Here is a 19,289-nt window from a genome sequence, read left to right as displayed (position 1 = left end):
CCAGCCATTCCAATGTGCAATTTCAGATGTCCACATGGTGAATGACCCCGTGGCAGGTCACTTGCCATGAGAGAGGTTAAAGCCTCAGCAACAACAAACCCTAAGAATCTGGGCCTCCGAGGTCACAAGTCCCTCTCCCTCCCCCAAGGTGGAGTCCTCCTGGGCAACCTTTTAGCCACAACCCTATTTTGGCCCCAGGGGTCTATAATGAGATCATTCAGAGAAGCCTGGAGAATTTAAAGGTCAGGCAGCTGATTGGGGCCCAAATGCAGCAGCAGCTGGGATGGCCCTGGGCTATGGTTTGGGGGTCGCACAATCATTCGGGTAGCCGCTTTTTGGAGACCACAATTTAGGGCTGGAGTGGCAGAGATGCAAGGTTTGGTGAGACCTGGAGAGGTTTGCTGAAGAGCTTGGAAGGGGGCCCTGGTTGACCCAAAGGGAGACAAAGACACGCACAGAGATGGGGATCACCAGTACAAAGTAGCAGGGGCAGCAGATATGCCCAACCACCAAAGTTCCAGCCTGGCCACTAATTCTCCAGGGGAACAACCCATACTCTGGGGCAGAAAAGGTACAGAGACTGCGAGCTTCAGAGGAGGTAAAAACAGTGAGATGATCTAATTGCCTGTCCAAAGAGCAATGGCTAAATACCATGATTTATCCATATGAATAATAATAGCCGACACTAATGAAGTGCCCTGACTCTTCCAGGCGCTGTCCTAAGCCGCATGCACGACTACCTGGCCTCCAGATCCACAACAGATCAGCTACTCCTAGACCCCATTTCACAGATGAGAAAACCAAGTCTCAGAGATGGTATTTGCCTGCAGTCACACAGCCAGTAAGTGGTGATGCTGGGATTCCAACCCAGGTGCTTGGTTTTCCTCATGGAGCAGTTGGAGGCCAGAAAATAGAATAATCTGGGTATATTTGAACTGACTTTGAAAGACCTTCAAAACATGTTATTTAGTGAAAAATATAAAAGGCAGTTTATAAAACAAGATGAACAGCAAGGTACGTTTTTTAAAAAAGGGAATTTTCCAGTTGTGGGAGGAGAAACATGCACACACACGCTTGCACGCGCACACATACACACACACACGCAAGCACAGAGAAGTTCCAGAATATACAACACTAGTGTTATTATGCGATTTAAAATAAATACATGAAAAATTACAAAGCAGTATAAAAAGGCAGGTGGATTAGGGTCTGGAGGACGATGCTGCCTGCCTGGGGCACGTGGAAACTATTGACTAGGAAATGATGCTGAAAGAGAGAAACTTCTGCTGAGAGAATCAGAGAAATTCTCTGCAAGCTTCCTCAGATCAGGGCGAGAGGCACAGGTATCCAGGGTGGGATATGGGCTCTGGTCCCCCTTTACTAACTGAACTTTTAGGAGCAGAAAGGATCTGATTTGCTCTAAGGGTACAAATTATGTATCCATAGCCTGGCTCCATCCTGCCTTCGGCTTCTGAGTGAAGATGGATTTGCAGTATCTGTCTAACTGTGTCTCTCCCCTAATCAATGGCTCCCTGCCTAAGGCTGTGTCCTCCCTTCCCTTGCTGCCCACCCCTTAACTACCCATTTCAATCCCCAGCAGAAGGCCCACTGCCCCGGGCTGGGAGCAGACTGCTCCCTTCTTTTATCTCTGAGGAGTTGCCATGGCAGGGACTTGTACCTTGAATAACTCTCCATTTTGTGTGTCTGTAGTTTTTTGCTTTTCGGTTCGTTTTTGTTTTCCTTTTCTTACTCCCCTCACCTCCTACCCCTTGACCACAATTATCAGAGAGATTTATTCTGCCACATTTTCAACAGATTTTGCAGACACCGACCTTGGTGTGGGCTCAATTCCAGTTTCACTGACATCTCAGAACTAAAAATGAAAACAAATGACACCAGAGGGACATGTCAAAGCCCTTCTCTGGGTCTCTGTTCCTTCAGGAGTGAAAGGATAAGTTGGGATGATGCTGAAACCATGCAATTGGGACTTGAACCCATGGTCTTTTAAAACTTTTTTCTTTTAATTTATTTTTGGCTGCGTTGGGTCTTCGTTGCTGCGCACGGGCTTTCTCTAGTTGTGGCGAGCGGGGGCTGCTCTTCACTGCGGTGCATGGGCTTCTCACTGCGGTGGCTTCTCTTGTTGCTTCTCTTCTCTAGGCATGCGGGCTTCAGTAGTTGTGGCTTGCGGGCTCTAGAGCGCAGGCTCCAGTAGTTGTGGTGCATGGGCTTAGCTGCTCCGCGGCATGAGGGATCTTCCCGGGCCAGGGCTCGAACCCGTGTCTCCTGCACTGGCAGGCGGATTCTTAACCACTGAGCCACCGGGGAAGCCCCCCATGATCTTTTCAAATTGAGATCACGCATCTGGTCTCAGGACTTAATGAATCTCAGGTTCTTGATGTCTCATCGCAGAAAGAATTCAGTGAGAGACAAAATGATAGGTAAGAAGTGGATTTATTTAGAGAGAAACACACTCCACAGAGTGTGGGCCACCTCCGAAGGTGAAAGGCCCTGAAATATGGGGTGATTAGTTTTTATGGGCTGGGTAATTTCATAGGCTAATGAGTGGAAGGATTATTCCAACTATTTTGGGGAAGGGGTGGGGATTTCCAGGAATTGGGCCACCGCCCACTTTTTGGCCTTTTATGGTTAGCCTCGGAACTGTCATGGCACTGGTGGGTATGTCATTTAGCATGCTAATATATTACAATGAGTGTATAAGGCTCAAGGTCTACTGGAAGTCAAATCTTCCACCATCTTGGACCTAGTTGGTTCTAACCAGTTTTTGTCATGTCCTATGGCTATGTCATTCTTCTAAAGGTTGTGCCCTGCCCCCTTCCCTCTTGTTTCAATTCTAGAATGTTCTGAACAGAGTCTCTGGGACCTGGTAGGTGTTGTTACAGGCAAGTTCTGTGAATATGGGCTCCAAAGTGCCTGCCCTAAAGACCCTGAGGGAGGGGAGAACCTGGGGTGGGGTGGTGGCCGGAGAGACCTTCCTCCTGGTCTCCATGCATCTTTCATGAGCCCCCTATAGTCCACTCACCCCACAGTAGCCGACTGGTCTTTCTAATATGCAAACCAGATCCCCCTCCCTGTTTAAAACCCCCTGATGGCTGCCTGGTCCTCTCAAGATGAAACCCAAACACCTCCATGTGGCCACAAGGCTCTGCAAGATTTGGCCTCACCCACTTCTGACCTTATCCTCTAGCCTCCTGCACTCCAGCCACTGGGCCTCCTGTCTGTCTGGAACACTCATGACCCATGAACACCTTTCTTAATTTCCAGGTACCAGCTCTACTGTCACCTCCTCAGAGACCTGCTGTGCCCACCCCCCAAATTAGACCCTTCTTCCCCAGTTTCTCTCCGATAAATCTTCCTGTTTATTTCCTCCAGAGCACTCATCACTGGCGACATGATCTTGTCATTTGCACATTACCTTGCTCACTGTCTCTCACAGACTGAATTGTGACTCCGCTCACCCCTACCCTCATTCGTATGTTGAAGCCCCAAACACAATGTTGGGAGATGGGACCTTTCGGGAGGTAGTTAAGGTTAAATGAGGACATACGGGTGGGGCTCTAATCCAATGGAACTTGTCCTTAAAAGAACAGAGACACCAGAGATCTCTCCTCTCAGGCACGCGAGGAAAGGTCACGTGAGGACACAGCGAGAAGGTCGCCATCTTCAAGCCAGGAAGAGACCTCTCGCCAGAAACAATCTATCAGCGCCTCAGTCTGGGACTCCCCGCTCTTCTAGAACTGTGAGCAAATACATTTCTGTTGTTTAAGCCACCCGGTCTATGATATTTTGTTAAGGCAGCTAGAGCAGAGTGTATCCTCTCCTTGGGATAGAACTTCCATAAAGGCAGGACTCGACTGTTAGCTCAGGGCTGTACGCTGGCCGGCACCTAGCACGCTGCCTGAAGCAGGGCTGGTGCTCATGAATGTGTGTTGAGTGAATGACAGATGGTCTTTCCTGCATATATAGCCACCTCTCCCCACTGCCTGTACTTGCCATTGTGTAAACCAGTGGTTGTCTAGGGCACTGTGGTACCAGTAGGGGTGCTTGGAAATTGCGAGGACACAGTAGCATTTAGTAGGTAGGAGACAGGAGTGCTAGATATTCTGAAATTCATGGACTAGTGCAGGAAAATGAAGGATTTTCCAGGTCCTGCCTGACTTTTGAATATCTGACCAGACAGTCACATAGATGAAGACCTGGCTTTAATGATCTGATCCTACAACACAGGGGTTGGCTAACTACAGTCCCAGGGCCAAATCCAGCTCACCACCTGTTTTTAAATGTAAGATTTTATTGGAAAACAGGCTTGCCCACTTATTTACATATCATGTATGGCTGCTTTCAAGCTATAATGGCAGAGTTACAAGTAATTGGGAGAGAGATCTATGGCCTGAAAAGTCTAAAATAGGTACTACCTGGCCCTTTAACTAAAAAAGTTTGCTAACCCCTGTCTTAGCACATCAGTTCATTTTACCCGTAAATACAAAGGACTTTCTTCCCCCTGCATTTTAACATTCACTAAACTTTGCAGTAATGCTACTATAATGTGTTCGATTATTCTTAATCGACTGTTTGACAATATTCAATTATGCTATGTAGAAAACAAGAAAAAGATATGGGATGCAATTGGAAAATGGGCAGAAGACCTAAATAGACATTTCTCCAAAGAAGACATACAGATGGCCAATAGGCACATGAAAGGATGCTCCACATTCACTAATTATTAGAGAAATGCAAATCAAAACTACAATGAGGTATCACCTCACACTGGTCAGAATGGTCATCAATAAAAAGTCTACAAATAACAAATACTGGAGAGGGTGTGGAGAAAAGGGAGCCCTCCTACACTGTTGGCAGGAGTGTAAGTTGGTGCAGCCACTGTGGAAAATAGTATGGAGGTTCCTCAGAAAACTAAAAATAGAATTACCACGTGATCCAGCAATCCCACTCCTGGGCATATACCCAGACAAAAATATAATTCAAAAAGATACACGCACCCTTACGTTCACAGCAGTACTATTCACAATAGCCAAGACATGGAAACAACCTAAGTGTCCATTAACAGATGAATGGATAAAGAAGATGTGGTACATTTATTCAATGGAATACTACTCAGCCATAAAAAAGAACGAAATAATACCATTTGCAGCAACATGGATGCTGCTAGAGATTACTATCATGTTAAGTGAAGTGAGTCAGAAAGAGAAAGACAAACACCACATGACATCACTTACATGTGGAATCTAAAATATGACACAAATGAACCTATCTACAAAACAGAAACAGACTCACAGACACAGAGAACAGACTTGTGGTTGCCAAGGGGGAGCGGGGAAGGGAGAGGGATGGACTGGGAGTTTGGGGTTGGTAGATGCAAACTATTACATTTAGAATGGATAAACAACAAGGTCCTACTGTATAGCACAGGGAACTATATCCAATCTCCTGGGATAAACCAGAATGGAAGAGAATATAAAAAAGAATGTAGGCGCATAGCACAGGGAGATCAGCTCAGTGCTTTGTGACCGCCTGGAGGGGTGGGATAGGGAGGGTGGGAGGGAGGGAGACGCAAGAGGGAAGAGATATGGGAACATATGTATATGTATAACTGATTCACTTTGTTATAAAGCAGAAACTAACACACCATTGTAAAGCAATTATACTCCAATAAAGATTAAAAAAAACCAAAAAAAGAATGTAGGGAATTCCCTGGCAATCCAGTGGTTAGGACTCAGAGCGTCCACTGTGGGGGGGTCACGGGTTTGATCCCTGGCCGGGGAACTAAGATCCCGTATGCCTCATGGCACGCACCACCCCACCAAAAAAAAAACAAAAACCACTACCGAAGATAAAAGTATAACTGAGTCACTTTGCTGTACAGCAGAAATTAGCACAACACTGTAAATCAACTATACTTCAACAAAGAAAAAAAAATTCATTTCCCCCCTCCCAAGAAAAAAAGAGATAGGATGGATGAAACATAAGAAGCATTATATAAACTTAGGCAAGTAGCTTGTGAGATACGGGCAAAATTCTAAAGATGTGTTAAGAACAGAGAAAAAGAAAGTTAGTAACCTTGTATGACGCATTAAAAATAGAATGAACGGAACATGTGATAAAAAGGATGGAAGAGACATCAGTGTTACTTATATAGAAAGGAGTGAAAGGAGGAGGTCAACCTTAAACAGTAGGAGGAACCCGTTTCTGCCATCTCTACACCGACAGTTACGTCAACCCCAAATTGGCCACCCGCTGATGACAACCAGTCTGTGCCACTCTGGCCCCAAGCACCCTCTGCCCTAGAGATATAGCTGAAAGTCACGGCTGCCCATCAGGGTACCCAGAGAGCTACAGTGGAACCAGGCAGATTGCCCGTCTCCCGTACAGCAGGGTGGGCTGACTCTCCAGGTAACTTTCACCTGATGAGCCCCTCGTTCAGCTTGAATTCCAGTCCCACTGACCACACACACCATCATCAGGAAGGCTGATGGGGCTGAGAGAGAGAGACAGGACGTACACAGAACCCAGGACCCAGGCCGTGTGGCCCTTCCACCTCCATGTACCCTGTCCTAAATGGGTCAACTCCATCTCTCTCCCCTTGTTTTTCAGTTTAAGTCGATTTAATAAACCATGTTATCTGAGCATCTTAATTTGTTCTATGAGTCTATCCCTATGACCTCTGGCGGAACATGTCCCTGAAGGCTGTCACTGCTTCAGGGCCATTTCCCAAGGATGCCACCACTGTCAGTAGAAGGATCGCTGTCCTTTGGTTTGGATTTTTCCAAGGCTTGTCTACTGTTCTGGAACTTCACGTTGCCGACGGCCACACTGCTGGCGATGTCTGGGCTGGCCGTGTAGCCCAGCTTGTCAGCCATGATCTTGTGAGTCTTCACATGGGTCTGTCTGACTATTTCATTATGTCCTCTAGTGGGGTCATGCCTGGGCAATTACATGTTCAAAAATACAGTTTACAGATTACTTTCTTTATTTTACAGTAAGGGCATTCTGCTTGACTTAAAAAGGTACATGTAAGTAGGTTAAATTATGTACAAATTAAATTTCAAGAGAGTGAAGGGGCCTTCTAGGACATTTGTTATAAAAAGGGGGCACTGGGTCTGATGGGGTTAGAAACGTGGATGTAAACAGCCCTGGTGTCCAGGCTGCTCTCCACTCAAAGACCTCAACTACCTTCCGAGGGAAACTGGGCTTGAAAATGAAGCTCCTTCCCTGGGCTCCAGAGAGAGACAGACCAGGAGCTTCCTCTCCCTAACGGTCCAAATACCTCCCGTCCACACCCCACAATCAATCCATCAGCAATTCCATACTCAAAATATACCCAGAATCTGACCACTTCTCCCCACCTCCACCTCGACCTGCAAGTCAAGCCTCCATCATCTCACCTGAACTACTGCAGTCACACTTCCACACTGGTCTCCTGCTTCATTCTTGCCCTTGCAGTCTATTCTCTACGTGGTGGCCGGAGAGAGCTTGTTAAAACTAAGATGTACCTTGTCACTCCCCTGCTCAAAACCCTCCACTGCTCCCCATGTCTGATAGTGAAACTGAGCAGGACTCCGTGGGGCTCCTGGGCACAAAAGCCTTTCTGTGTCCCCCATTCCTTGTTTGTAGGGGACAGACTCCAGCCTCTGTGACCTTTCCTGAGTCCCAAAGGGCAGATTCAAACAGTTGCTAATCAGGGAAGGGAGGGGATGCAGAGACAAGGGAGGAGCAGCCCAGAAACAGTAGCGCAGCCTTGGGGCAGGTTCCTGGTCCCACCTCAAGGAACACACATAACAGTATCTTTCGAGCTCTTTATAGAACTAAAACCTCAATAAATGGAAGATGTCAGTGCTCTTCATTCCAGAGAAGACCACCCGCGGCCAGATTAAAAGGAACCAGAGAAGCTCATGAGACCAGATTAAAGGAGTGCAGGCCCTACACACACCCTAATCTTATCGGCAACCCCACCCTTAAACCATTGCTATAAAACTCCTCACCAAATCCTCCCGGGTTGGGACACACAGTTCCTGAGGGCAGGAGCCCGCTGTGTTCCCCTTTGCCTGGCAAAGCAAAAAAGCTATTCTTTTCTACTTCACCCGAACTTTGTCTCAGAGATTCCATTCGGTGCCGGTGCACAGAGACTGAGTTTTCAGCATCGGTACTCAGAGCAGAAGCCAAAGTTCTCTCAGTGGTCACACAGGGCCTTCCTGAGCAGCCCTCCCGTCCCCTCCCCTCCCCTCCCCACTACTAGCTACCCTCACCCAACTCCAGCAGTAACCAGGTTACGAGTTAGTTTTTAATCACCCCTTAGAATTGCACTGCCCAACATGGCAGCCACCAGCCACATTTATGTTTACATTATAATTAATTAAAAATCAAACAAAATTGAAACTTCACCTCCTCAGTTGCATCAGCCACATTTCAATGCTCAACAGCCACATGTGGCTAGCAGCTACCATATTGGACAACACAGATAAAGAACGTTTCCATCATCACAGAAAGGTCTGTAGGCCAGCGCTGCCTTAGTGCACTGTTGTTTATAAAAAGCCTTCCTGATCCCCAAACTAACTCTCAATCTCTCCAGCTGTTTTCATCGGTCACCTCCAGCGGTTTTTGGAGATGTGGGTGACCAAATCAAACTTGTTCTATGACCAGAGGAAGAGACCATCCATTTAACCTCGATATGTCCTAAATCCAGCAGACTTCAGCTCAAGTGGGAGGCAGCAAACCCACCAACACACGTGAAGGTGGCGAGAAGGTAACCAGCAGGGCGGAGGCACTGCATGGTACAGGAGCGCTAACAGGTATCAGAAAACCTCACCCACGTCATCGTGCGCAGAAGAGTTGCTGATTCACACCAGGAAACCTGACCTCAGTCCAGGAACCCAAGGGATGCCAAGCCTGGCTCCTGTCTTGACCGACACAGTGAGACCAGGCAGACTTAGCCTGCTCAAAACTAGCTGAGCCAGGACAGCCTGAAGGTCGCTGCTGCCCAGAAGAAACAGGGAAATACCTGACTTCACAGGAGGCCACCGGGTTCCAACTCAGCTATAACCACACCCACCATTCAAATCTTCTGGGGCGTGCCTCACTGGTGAAATAAATCAGAGGTGGGGACCAAAAATAGTGATCTTTCCAGCTCCCCAAGTCATCACTTGGCTTGGAATTTTCTCCTTCCATTCCTGGTCTCACAATCTGTGGTTCAATTAAGAAAATATGGAACCAGATTACAAGATAGAGGCATAAAGAGCAGCCTGATACATGTCTGTCTGCTTCATAAGGTATTTTAAAGAGAGTGTTTAAATCCATTGTCAATATTGAAAAAGAATGAGATTTTTACATTAAAATATAGTTTTGAGGATTACCTGGAAAAATGGAAAGATCTGGCCTCTCTGGGGTCCCATTCTAGTGTAGTAGCAATGAGCTAAAGCTGAAATAACACCCCCCAACCCCCCACCAAGTCTGATGGGTGTGTACCCTCCAACTGCCACAGCCCTTACCACTCCCTGTAACAGTATGCCTAGCTCACTTCTCTTTTATTTACAAGAATCACATCGGGGAGGAGTTTAATTCACAGAACTGTAGAATCACTTGAAAAAGAGTAACCATTTGTTTCTGATTTGAGACAGTAGACATTTCATTCCAGGGTGCCATTTGATTTGTTTTGTTTGTTTGTTTTTGCTGCTCTGACGTTTCTTCCAGTGTTCTCTGCCACACCAAAACAAAGACAAAAACAAAACAAACACCCAGAGTCAAACCTGTCAGTCTTTTCATGGATGACGTCTGGATTTCTGAGTCATGGTTACAGAAGCCTTTTGCATTTCAAGGTTATAAAAATTTTGTTCATTCTTGTTCTAGTACTTTTATAGTTTTACTTTTGATGTTTAAACTGTTGATCCATTTGGATTTTTTTTCTGGTATATAGTAATAGGAATGGATCTTTTTTTCCCCCCGATGGCTAACCAGTTATTCCAGTACCATTCACTGAATACTCTGTCTTTTACCACTGACTTAAGGCGTCATCTGCCCCATGTGCTGAACTTCCTGACATGTTTTGCCTCATTCTGGACTGTATGTCCTCCTCTACTAGTCAATCAGTCTATTCAAATACCTGAACCACACTATTTTGATTACTGAAGCTTTATGTTTCAATACAGGTATGCTTAGTACCTTACCACTCTTCTTTGGTACAGTTTTTCAAGTCTAATCGCCTAGTTCACAGAAAAGGAAACACAAAGTGGTCAAAGATCTGAAAAGATGCTCAACCTTGTACGACACACCTAGAAATTAGTAGCACGCTGAGATACTGTTTTTCTTGTGCATAAGATTGGCAAAAACTCCAATGTTAGATTACACTGGGGTGGCAAAACATGTACTCTCAGACACTGCTGGCGGGAGTTTAAATTGCTAGGATACCTACGGAGGGTAACTTGGAGATATCTACCACATTTAAATAGGGACTTTCTCCTTGACCCTGAATTCCACTTTTGGGAACCTGCCCATCAGATATACTTGCAGAAAACCAAAATGATATACATATACGGATATTCATCGCCATATTGGTGGTAATTGCAAAAGACTGGAAACACCCAATAAGGAACTGGTTAAATCATTTACAGCACACCATTCAACGGAATAATAGGCATCCGTGGAAAGAATGAGGAATCACTTTCTATAGACTGACTTAGAAAGTTCCCCAAGGTATATAGCTAACTGAAGAAAGCGAAGCGCAGACAGTGTGTATAGTATGTTAGCTATGAAAACAAAAATATATACAAGTGTTTTTGCTATAATCTGAGAGGCCATACGTTGTGCAAAATTGTGCACTAAAACAATGGGGCCTGTGGGAAGAAACAGGGTTGAGGCAGATTGCTCAAAAGCAATGCAACTTAGTAATCACAGCATTAACAAAAGCAATAATAATCCCAATAAAAATAACAGCACAGTGAAAAAATAAATACGTAAATAAGTACTATACAGAGAAGTGTCACATTAAATACAGGACTTCCCCTTAAAAAGGAGGTGAACGTATCTTGATGGAAGGGGGTATACAGATGACAGAGGTGTTGAACTATGGAAACAAGGCCAAAATGCACAAAGATTGGGGGAAGCTGCAACGTAAGTTCTTCAAAAACAGAGCACATGGCCAAATTGAGGTCAGAGGAAAAATACGGGTCACCCGAGACTGAACTGTATTCCTACAAGGCTTGTTGCCTTTACCTGTGCTACGTATTTTGCATTCAGCTGCTGTTACCATATGTGCTGGGAAAAAATGCCAATGAATCAATGCAGCAGTACCTCCAGTTCTGGCCAAGACTGAGTCCCAGGGACTGGATTTACCCTCCAACAGGAAATAGTTTAAAAACTAGATTGCCAAGACATTGGGCATCAGATATGAAAGACAATGATCCTTGAGAGAGAGGAAACAAGTGGTGACTGTAAGACCGTCCCACTGTAGAGAGCTTCCAAGGAGGAGGACCCAGGTGGTACCCACTGATCTCTCTGAATTGAGGAGATGGAGCTGCAAGTCCAGAGAGGCCAAGGTGGTCAGAATTCGCAGAGCAGGGTACCAGAAAAGAGAGGGCTGCACAGAGAGAGTGCGCTGAAGATTTGCAGAGAGTTCCCTGTGACAGTTCACTTGAGAACTGACTAGCACATGCCCGTGAAGAAATCAGTCAAGGTCAGGAGAGAACCACTTGGTAAGATCAGAAGGAAAAAATCCTCAGAGCTCATAACAGAATTGGGAACAGTTCCTGTTCCCACTGGCCCGACTGGAGAACCTCATAATTCATGGGGCACCGGGAGGAATACTCAGAAAGGTGTGCCTCAGTGCTGGGAAAATCTGCTAGGCAGAGACAGCTCTAGACCAGATGCTGCTCTGCTTCCCCTGAACGAAGCTTAAAGCAAGACTTGAAAGACCCAATCTACTTCTATGTAACAACTGCATCTCGGAGCAAAGCTCAAGAATATTCACAGGAATACAAAGCTATCCAGCACCCAACAAGGCAAAATTCACAGGTCTGACATCCAATCAAAACTTATCGAACATGCAAAGAAGCAGGAAAATATAACTTATAATGAGGAGAAAAATCAATGGAAACCTCAAAATGACACAGATGACAGAATTAGTACACAAGCACATTAAAACAGTACTGTATTCTGTCTGTTCAGGGAGCCAGAGGAGACATTGGACATGTTAAGTAGAGACATGGAAGGTAAAAAAAAAAAAAAAAAAGACCCAAACCAAACTTCTAGAGATGAAAACTATGTATAAGATGAAAAAAAATGACTGGAGAGTAATTAACAAGCAGATCAGATACTGCAGAAGAAAAGATTAGTCAACTTGAAGACATTGGGGGGAGAGATATTTGAATAATGGCCAAAAATTTTCTAAATTGGATAAAAACTATAAACTCTCAGATCTAAGAAGCTCAATGAACACAAAGCACTAGAATCACGAAGACTCTACACCAAGACCCATGAAAATGAAATTGCTTAAAACCAGTGATAAGGAGAAAATCTTAAAACAAATGAACCAAGATACCTTTGGAGTTATACTGACATCATTTCCTTGTTTATGAATCACATATGAGTTAGTTCTTGTCACAGAACTATGCAATATAATAGACTGTGTTCATGATTGCTTATATTTGCAGAAGGAAATTCTGGATGGCTTCGCGAGAGCCTAGCACAGTGGTTAAGTATTGGGGATTTAGAAGCTGAATGGCTGTTGGATGAGGGTGGCATAGAAATTTCTGTAGATGTTTAAAATAGATAAATGCATAACCTGCTCAAAAATTAATATAAAGGAGTAACTTTAAATGTACCTTTTTTTTCTTATTACAAAAGGAAATACATTGGCAGGAAGGGAACTAGGGAATGATGGCTAATGGGCATGGAGTTTCTTTGGGGGGTGATGAAAAGGTCGTGGGATTAAGATAGTGGTGATGGTTGCACAACTTGGTGAATACAGTAAAATCATTGAATTTTACACTTTAAAAGGATGAATTTTATGGTATGGGAATGAATCTCATCAAAAAATAAATTAACTAAAATACAGGAAAAAAAAGGAATACATGCATGTTCATCATCAAAAAAATTACAGAGTCAAAGAATTTTAACACAGGAACGGGTCTCATGGTCATTACATCCAGGGCTTCCCAGTGAGCAGAGAACGTTAGTGTGGGCAGAGGGTCCCTGTTCAAGTCTACCTGGGAAAACTGACTACTGAATTCTCTTGGAGAGTCACAAGGTGCATCAGTCTGCAAAGGTTCTGAAAAGTCCTGGAGTGAAGACATCTAACTTCATGCTACACACCATTTACCAAATGTGTTTGATGTACTTGACAATGACCTTCCCCAACCTCTTTATTTTTCAGTGAGTGTGAGCGCTAGAGCTGTGAAACACAGATCGTGAAAGTTCAGTGACTTGTCCAAAGTCGCACAGCTTGCTGGTACCAGAAATGGTGCTAGATTTCACAAGTCCAGCACAAACTGACCTCAGAGGTCTTGGGCTGAGACCATTAGCTTAGACCCTTCCACTGGACCTTTGGTTTTCCTACACATCCTCGAATCACACGTTTCCATGTTGCTCCTAAATGGCTCACGTTGGGTTCCGAGGTCAGTATTAACAACCCCTGCCTTTGGTAAATACAAAAGTAATTTCCATAGAAAAAGGCGCTTCCACTGTTTTTAAGGCCCCCCTTTAATGCAGATTTCACCAGAAGGGGAGTTGATGCTGATGTGGGTGGCTCAACAGCCTCAAATTGGTATTCCTCTTTTCTCTTACCAAAATTATTTCCTGAAACTAAGAGTTCAGGAAAGAGAAGTGAAGTTGGGAAAAACATAAGACCCTCAAATCTGAAACTAGGATAAAAATAACATTTTCCATTTGTAGAGCACTTAGTTTGTGCCAGTGCTGTTCGAAATATTCCACACACATTAACTCATTTAATTATCACGGCACCCCACGCGTAGGTACTACTCGTATCCCCATTTTACAGGGGAAGAAACCGAGGTACTAGGAAGTAACTCAGCTCAAAGTCACAAGCTGGTACATGGATTGCACAACTGAGAAGTGAACTCAGCCCGACTTCAGAGTTACTGCTTTTAACTCTCATGTTACAGAAGCAATGCAAGAAATAATAAAAAGTACACCCAGCCTTGATGGGGATGTGCCCATGGCCGTTCCATCTAGTCCTCCAACAGCCCCACGGGGTCATCTCTCTTGCTATGATGCTAGTTCCACAGGTGAGGAGAGCGAGGCCTGGAGAAGCCAAGCGCCTCACCCAGGTCATGCCTTGGGACACAGCCTAACTGCAACCGGGTCCAGGGCTCTTAATCCCTCTGGGGCATCAGCAAGTTCTTACACCACACTCTCAAGATGTTTTCTTCTCTTTTTAATCTTTGTGGTCACTTCCGTGAACAGCAGTGTTTTCGCAGGAGAAGCCAAAATGGAACAACAACAAAAATCAAACCCATAAGAAATACACTTCAGCTACAAAAAACTCCGGGTGAACTTAAAAAAAGAAAATAAACAACCATGAAAAAGCTAAAGGAGTGCCACGAACTTCTCTCTCCTACGTTTCCTGCACATTAGGTGGGGGGCAATGCTATCTAAGCAGATACAGATCTCCAACCACGGCCTTGTGGCAGGGGGAGAGGGCAAGATGGCTCTGCTGAAATGTTTGGAAGTTTCTGAGATCAGGTAGAGGACCTAGGGAGAGGTATCCCAGCTTACTTAATGCTTGATCTGGGACCCTACACAAGCCACTCTGCCGCCATGCCTCAGTTTACGCATCTGTAAACGATGGAGTGGTCTCTCTCTACTCAGGTTCTTCTTGCTTCTATAAAATGATGATTTTAATTCTTAGAAAGGAAAAGGACTCAGCTCGGCTTCTGAACGTGGACCAGTTTTACGCCAAGTCGATACTTTCAGGCCTAAAATTCAGTCTCAATCTCCTTCTTCATTCCCTTCTTTGTCCAAAAAACTAAGCTCAACCAATGTCTTCCATCCTGAAATGCAGAGAGTAGTTGGAGAGTTTATTTCTCCTCTGGAACAACTTGAAAAAAAAAAGTTAATAGGAAGCACATGGGCATGGTGTGTGAGCCTTCTATATGTTTGTGTTTGAAAAAAAAATACTTAAGGAGGAATATGTCAGGCTTGCAAAACGCCTGGGCTGTCTCAAGAGCAGTTTATGGCCATTAGCATTAGACTGAAGGCAGTTAATTGGGACAAAGTCCAGCTGGCATTTGGGCCATGAAGACGATAAGAAAATAACCTGGACTATTCCCGTGGTAGGGTGGGAACAGAGCAGCAGATGTTTTTCCATTTGTGAGGGGCTGATGGGGATGGAGGCGGGTTGTGGGGTCTAGGCCAGGGCTCATCCACGGAGGATCATCTTCTAGATGGATCTATGAGAGTGTGGAGGGCAGGGTGGTGTTGGGATTACGTGCCTGGGCTCTGGAGTGGAACCACCTGGCTTCAAATCCCATTGCCACAGCCATGTGACCTTGGGCAAGCTACTTTACCACGTTGTGCCTCAGCTTTTCCACCTGTAAGATGGGGATAATTACAGAACCTACGTCACAGGGCTACCGGGAAGATCCAGGGGAATGGTGTATACACAGAGCTAGGGCGGTATCTGGAGTCCTGAAGGAGTACAGGAAATAGCACTTGGAGGACACAGCATAGCCTCTGGAATTCTACTCTGAATCCCAGCTCTCAACACTTATTGGCCCTGGGATCCTTGGGTAAGTCACTTTCCCTCTCTGAGCCTCGCGTTCATCATGTGTAAAGCAGAGCTGATGCGGCCCACCTCCTATGGCTGCTGTAAGGACCAGAGGAGAAATAACATATTCTCTATGACCCAGTCCAGGGAGGCCTACTGCTTCACTTTCCAGCCTCATCTCCCCTACTCACTACACCCAGATTCATGAGACTCCTTTGGACTCTTTCAACACTGTGAGCCTTTTCCTGCCTCCGGGCATTTGCCCTTGCTGGTCCCTCTGCCTGGGCTGTCCAGTCTCCAGCTACTCACAGGCTGGCTTCTTTCCCTCACTCAGGTCTCCCTAACCGCCTGGGTAGCGTCCATCACCACTCCTTTCATCACGGCCCATCACACCACCCTGCTTTGGTCCTTCACGCGATTTAGCACAATCTGTAAGGATCCATTTACTTAATTGATCACTGTCTGTCTCCTTAGAAGCCCTGAGGCAGTCAGTTCCATTTCTATAAAAAGAGCTGAAAAAAACTGGTTGAGATGGACCCAAATGCAAGTTCAAGTTCACTGTCTTCACAAGCCTTTATGATCAGGATTGTGTCATAATTCACTCTCCATTTGAGGAGGGGTCACAGCAGCTTATTCCCTTCAGTGGGACTCAGAAAGACCGCCCAGGGAGACAGAGATGACAGCCGAAGCAGAGGAGGCAGGAGGTACCATGGCGAAAAGCAGGCTTTGAGTGAGCATTGGCTTGGGAATTCACCAGGCCCCCAAGAGACTTGATGCAACCTGTTTCCCACTGCACTTGCAATAAGATCTAAGCTCCTTGCCCCGACGCTGGGCAGGTCAGGCATTCCCTCCCTCTCTGACGCCGTTTCTCCTCCTATAAAATGGGAATTATGCCAGAACCAACACTTTGGAGTGTCGTGAAGGTTGTATGAGATGATTAGCCACCTCTTGTGGCACGTGGTGAGTCCTTGGTCAATGTTAGCTGATGGTGTCATCAACAAACTCCGTTCCAGATCTTTACATGGAAGCTATTCCAAGGTCTGGGCGTTAATGCTCATCACCCCCTTTCTTTTACGTACCCCTAAGATCACTTGCTGTCTCTTCACAATGCTTTTTCCTGAAAGGCTGCCCTTGACATCCATTTAAATTGTTTCCTTAATTAAAAAGACGAAGCGGCAACGCCTGCAATTTTTTTTTTTAAAGAAAAGTAGCATCGCGCATTAGCCCGCCTCCTCGTCATTGCTCTTTCGGTTTTGCATAGTACTTTTCAGACTGTTGGTGGTCATTTTTACCAGCTTTCATGAAGAAAAAAAAATACCAGGGTGAGGATCCCCCAAATTACTGCCACCAGCCCTCTGCTCCATGCATCAGCTCCAACATGCTCCCCATGGGGCACCAGAGAAGAGAAGGGGCCTTTGGAGGGTAACAGAGTGCAGGTGGGCACAGGAGAATCCAGCAGGCCGGTTTCTTAGGGTATGCAGGGTGGGAGTCACACACTGGAGTTTCCTCCCTTTCTAAGGCTACCCAGTGGGGATGCAGAGCTCAGAACTTCCTGCCTGGAATAATAGCTCCTTTACCTACTGTCCAGTATTCCCAACACCAGGCATTTCTCTGAGCCTACAATGGACTTGCCTGTCCCATCACAGTTAAAATCAAAGCCAACACCTTCCCTCAGTCCTCAAGGCCCTGCATGATTCGGCCCTGCTCTCTCCCCAAGGCTCTCTCCTCTCACATGCCCCTGACCCTGCTTCCGCCCCACTGGCTCCTATTCTGTGCCTCGAACACATTAAGACACTTCCCTCCATACAGCTTTTGCAAGGGCTGTTCCCTCTGCCTGGAATGCTCTTCCCATAGGTCTGCACATGGCTGGTTCTGCCTCATACTTTGGGTCTCTGTCCAATGTTACGTCTTCAAAGAGCCTTCCCCGATGACTCTATCTAAAGGTACCTCTCCCACCTCTCCTGACCCCTCAACTATTCGTCACTCTCTATCTGAACACCAACCACTTTTATTTGCTTCATCACATTCAACACCTCTTATTTGCTGCCTTGTTGACTGTCAGTCTCTCCCTCCTGCCCTGTAATTGCCATGAGGGCAGAAGTCGTATCTCCTCTGTCCACCACTGCAACTCTAGTACTTGAGATAGATCCTGGCACACAGTAGGTTCTCAGTAAAACTGCTAAATAAACGAATGAACGACTGGACACCCAGCTCAGGCAGCGCCTTAGAGACGGCAGGGAGGGGCCGCAGCGCCACACTCACCGTGCATCTGGTAGGTGTACGGGCTCTGTCCAGTGGGGGCGGTGCTGAAGCTGGAGCCATAGCTGAGGAATCCACTCTGGCCAGGGGAATGGTTCAAGCTGTCTTCTGTCTTGATGCCTTGGAAGGAGGAGAGAGAAGCACCAGGCACACATAATTAGGATGCTTCCTTGTCCCCCGCAGAAGAGCTACTGTGTCAAGACAGCACGTGGTTTTATCAGCTTCCAGACTGGTTGCAAACTGGTGGTTTGCGAGCTGAAGTTAGCCTACACACGTGTCTTGCTTGGCCTGCGTATTTTAAAGGAAAATCTGAAATTGGTTGTTTTCGTTTAAAAATCAGGAGATTTCTCCAAAAAATCTAGACTTATGGCTTCTCTTGAGCAACAGGATGACCTAGAAACCTCATCCCTGTGTTCGCGTGTGATGACAGGCTGCCCCCGTAGCTCCCGATTTGTGTGTTTCCCAGGTCACCATGGAGCCCATATTGTCTCTGAGACATGGAGGCTAGTTTTAAGGTACTATTTTTTCATTGCAGTTTTTTTGGTGTTTTTTCGTCCTAGGACACGTTCAAAAGTGCGAAAGGGAAAGGCAGGCTAAGAGCGTCTCATGTTTTGCACGTGCAGTCAGCTTCAGGCTTCCTGCCTGGCCCTGAGGGTAGTGAGTTTACAATCCCTTACTCCAAGGACTAGCTCCATGTATGGCTTAAAAGTACATCAGGATTTGGGGTGAAGGTATTACATGAACCATCTCTCCTCTGTAAAGATGATGCCCCTTCACCCTAAGACACACTCCCCACTCTTCTCATGGGTGGACCTGCTTATCCAAAGGCCACAGTTATAAATCTGCCTTCTGTTTCAGCCAAACTCTGACATGCTTCCCCAAGGCACGGGCACCAATTCCATGAGCCACTGGCTGGAGAAGGAATTGTATTGAGGGAGGAGGCTGACCCGCCAGTAGCCCATACATTGTATTTTTATTGAAAATATAATCAACTTTGCTTACCTTTGTCTTATAGGTGTACGATAGTATTTCAATACTATTTAAATTTGAATTTTTAAAAAAGAACTCTGCTAGTTCTGGGGATGGTTTTGTAGCTATGGTTTCCCTCCTTCTCACCCATTCACCCCCATAAATAAAGAGAATGCTTAGCGAGGTAAAAATGATGGATTTTGAGTCAAGTGGTCTTTGCTGGCGTCCGGGATGGTTTGCTTCATTACTTGGTGACCTGGACAGTTTCTCCTTCAACCCCAGCCTGGAAGTCCCCTCCCTTATGAAATAAGAT

General features: G+C 45.7%; 1 protein-coding gene across 3 annotated transcripts in view; it reads right to left on the bottom strand.

Moving 5' to 3' along the window:
- EYA2 (EYA transcriptional coactivator and phosphatase 2) overlaps nucleotides 1–19,289 on the bottom strand; it is a 174,535-nt gene that overhangs the window by 128,665 nt on the left and 26,581 nt on the right. For 2 of the 3 annotated variants that reach the window (XM_065892972.1, XM_065892974.1), the window contains exon 4: nucleotides 18,011–18,127. In XM_065892972.1, the coding sequence (XP_065749044.1) occupies nucleotides 18,011–18,127 (117 nt within the window). Of the gene's footprint in view, nucleotides 1–10,250; nucleotides 10,268–18,006; nucleotides 18,128–19,289 lie in introns of all 3 variants that reach the window. The other variant, XM_065892973.1, reaches the window with a different exon arrangement.

Source organism: Phocoena phocoena, chromosome 15 (assembly GCF_963924675.1).
Source record: "Phocoena phocoena chromosome 15, mPhoPho1.1, whole genome shotgun sequence".
NCBI lineage: Eukaryota > Metazoa > Chordata > Mammalia > Artiodactyla > Phocoenidae > Phocoena > Phocoena phocoena.
Note: the sequence above shows the minus strand (reverse complement) of the source record. Positions and strands in the feature narration are given on the sequence as shown.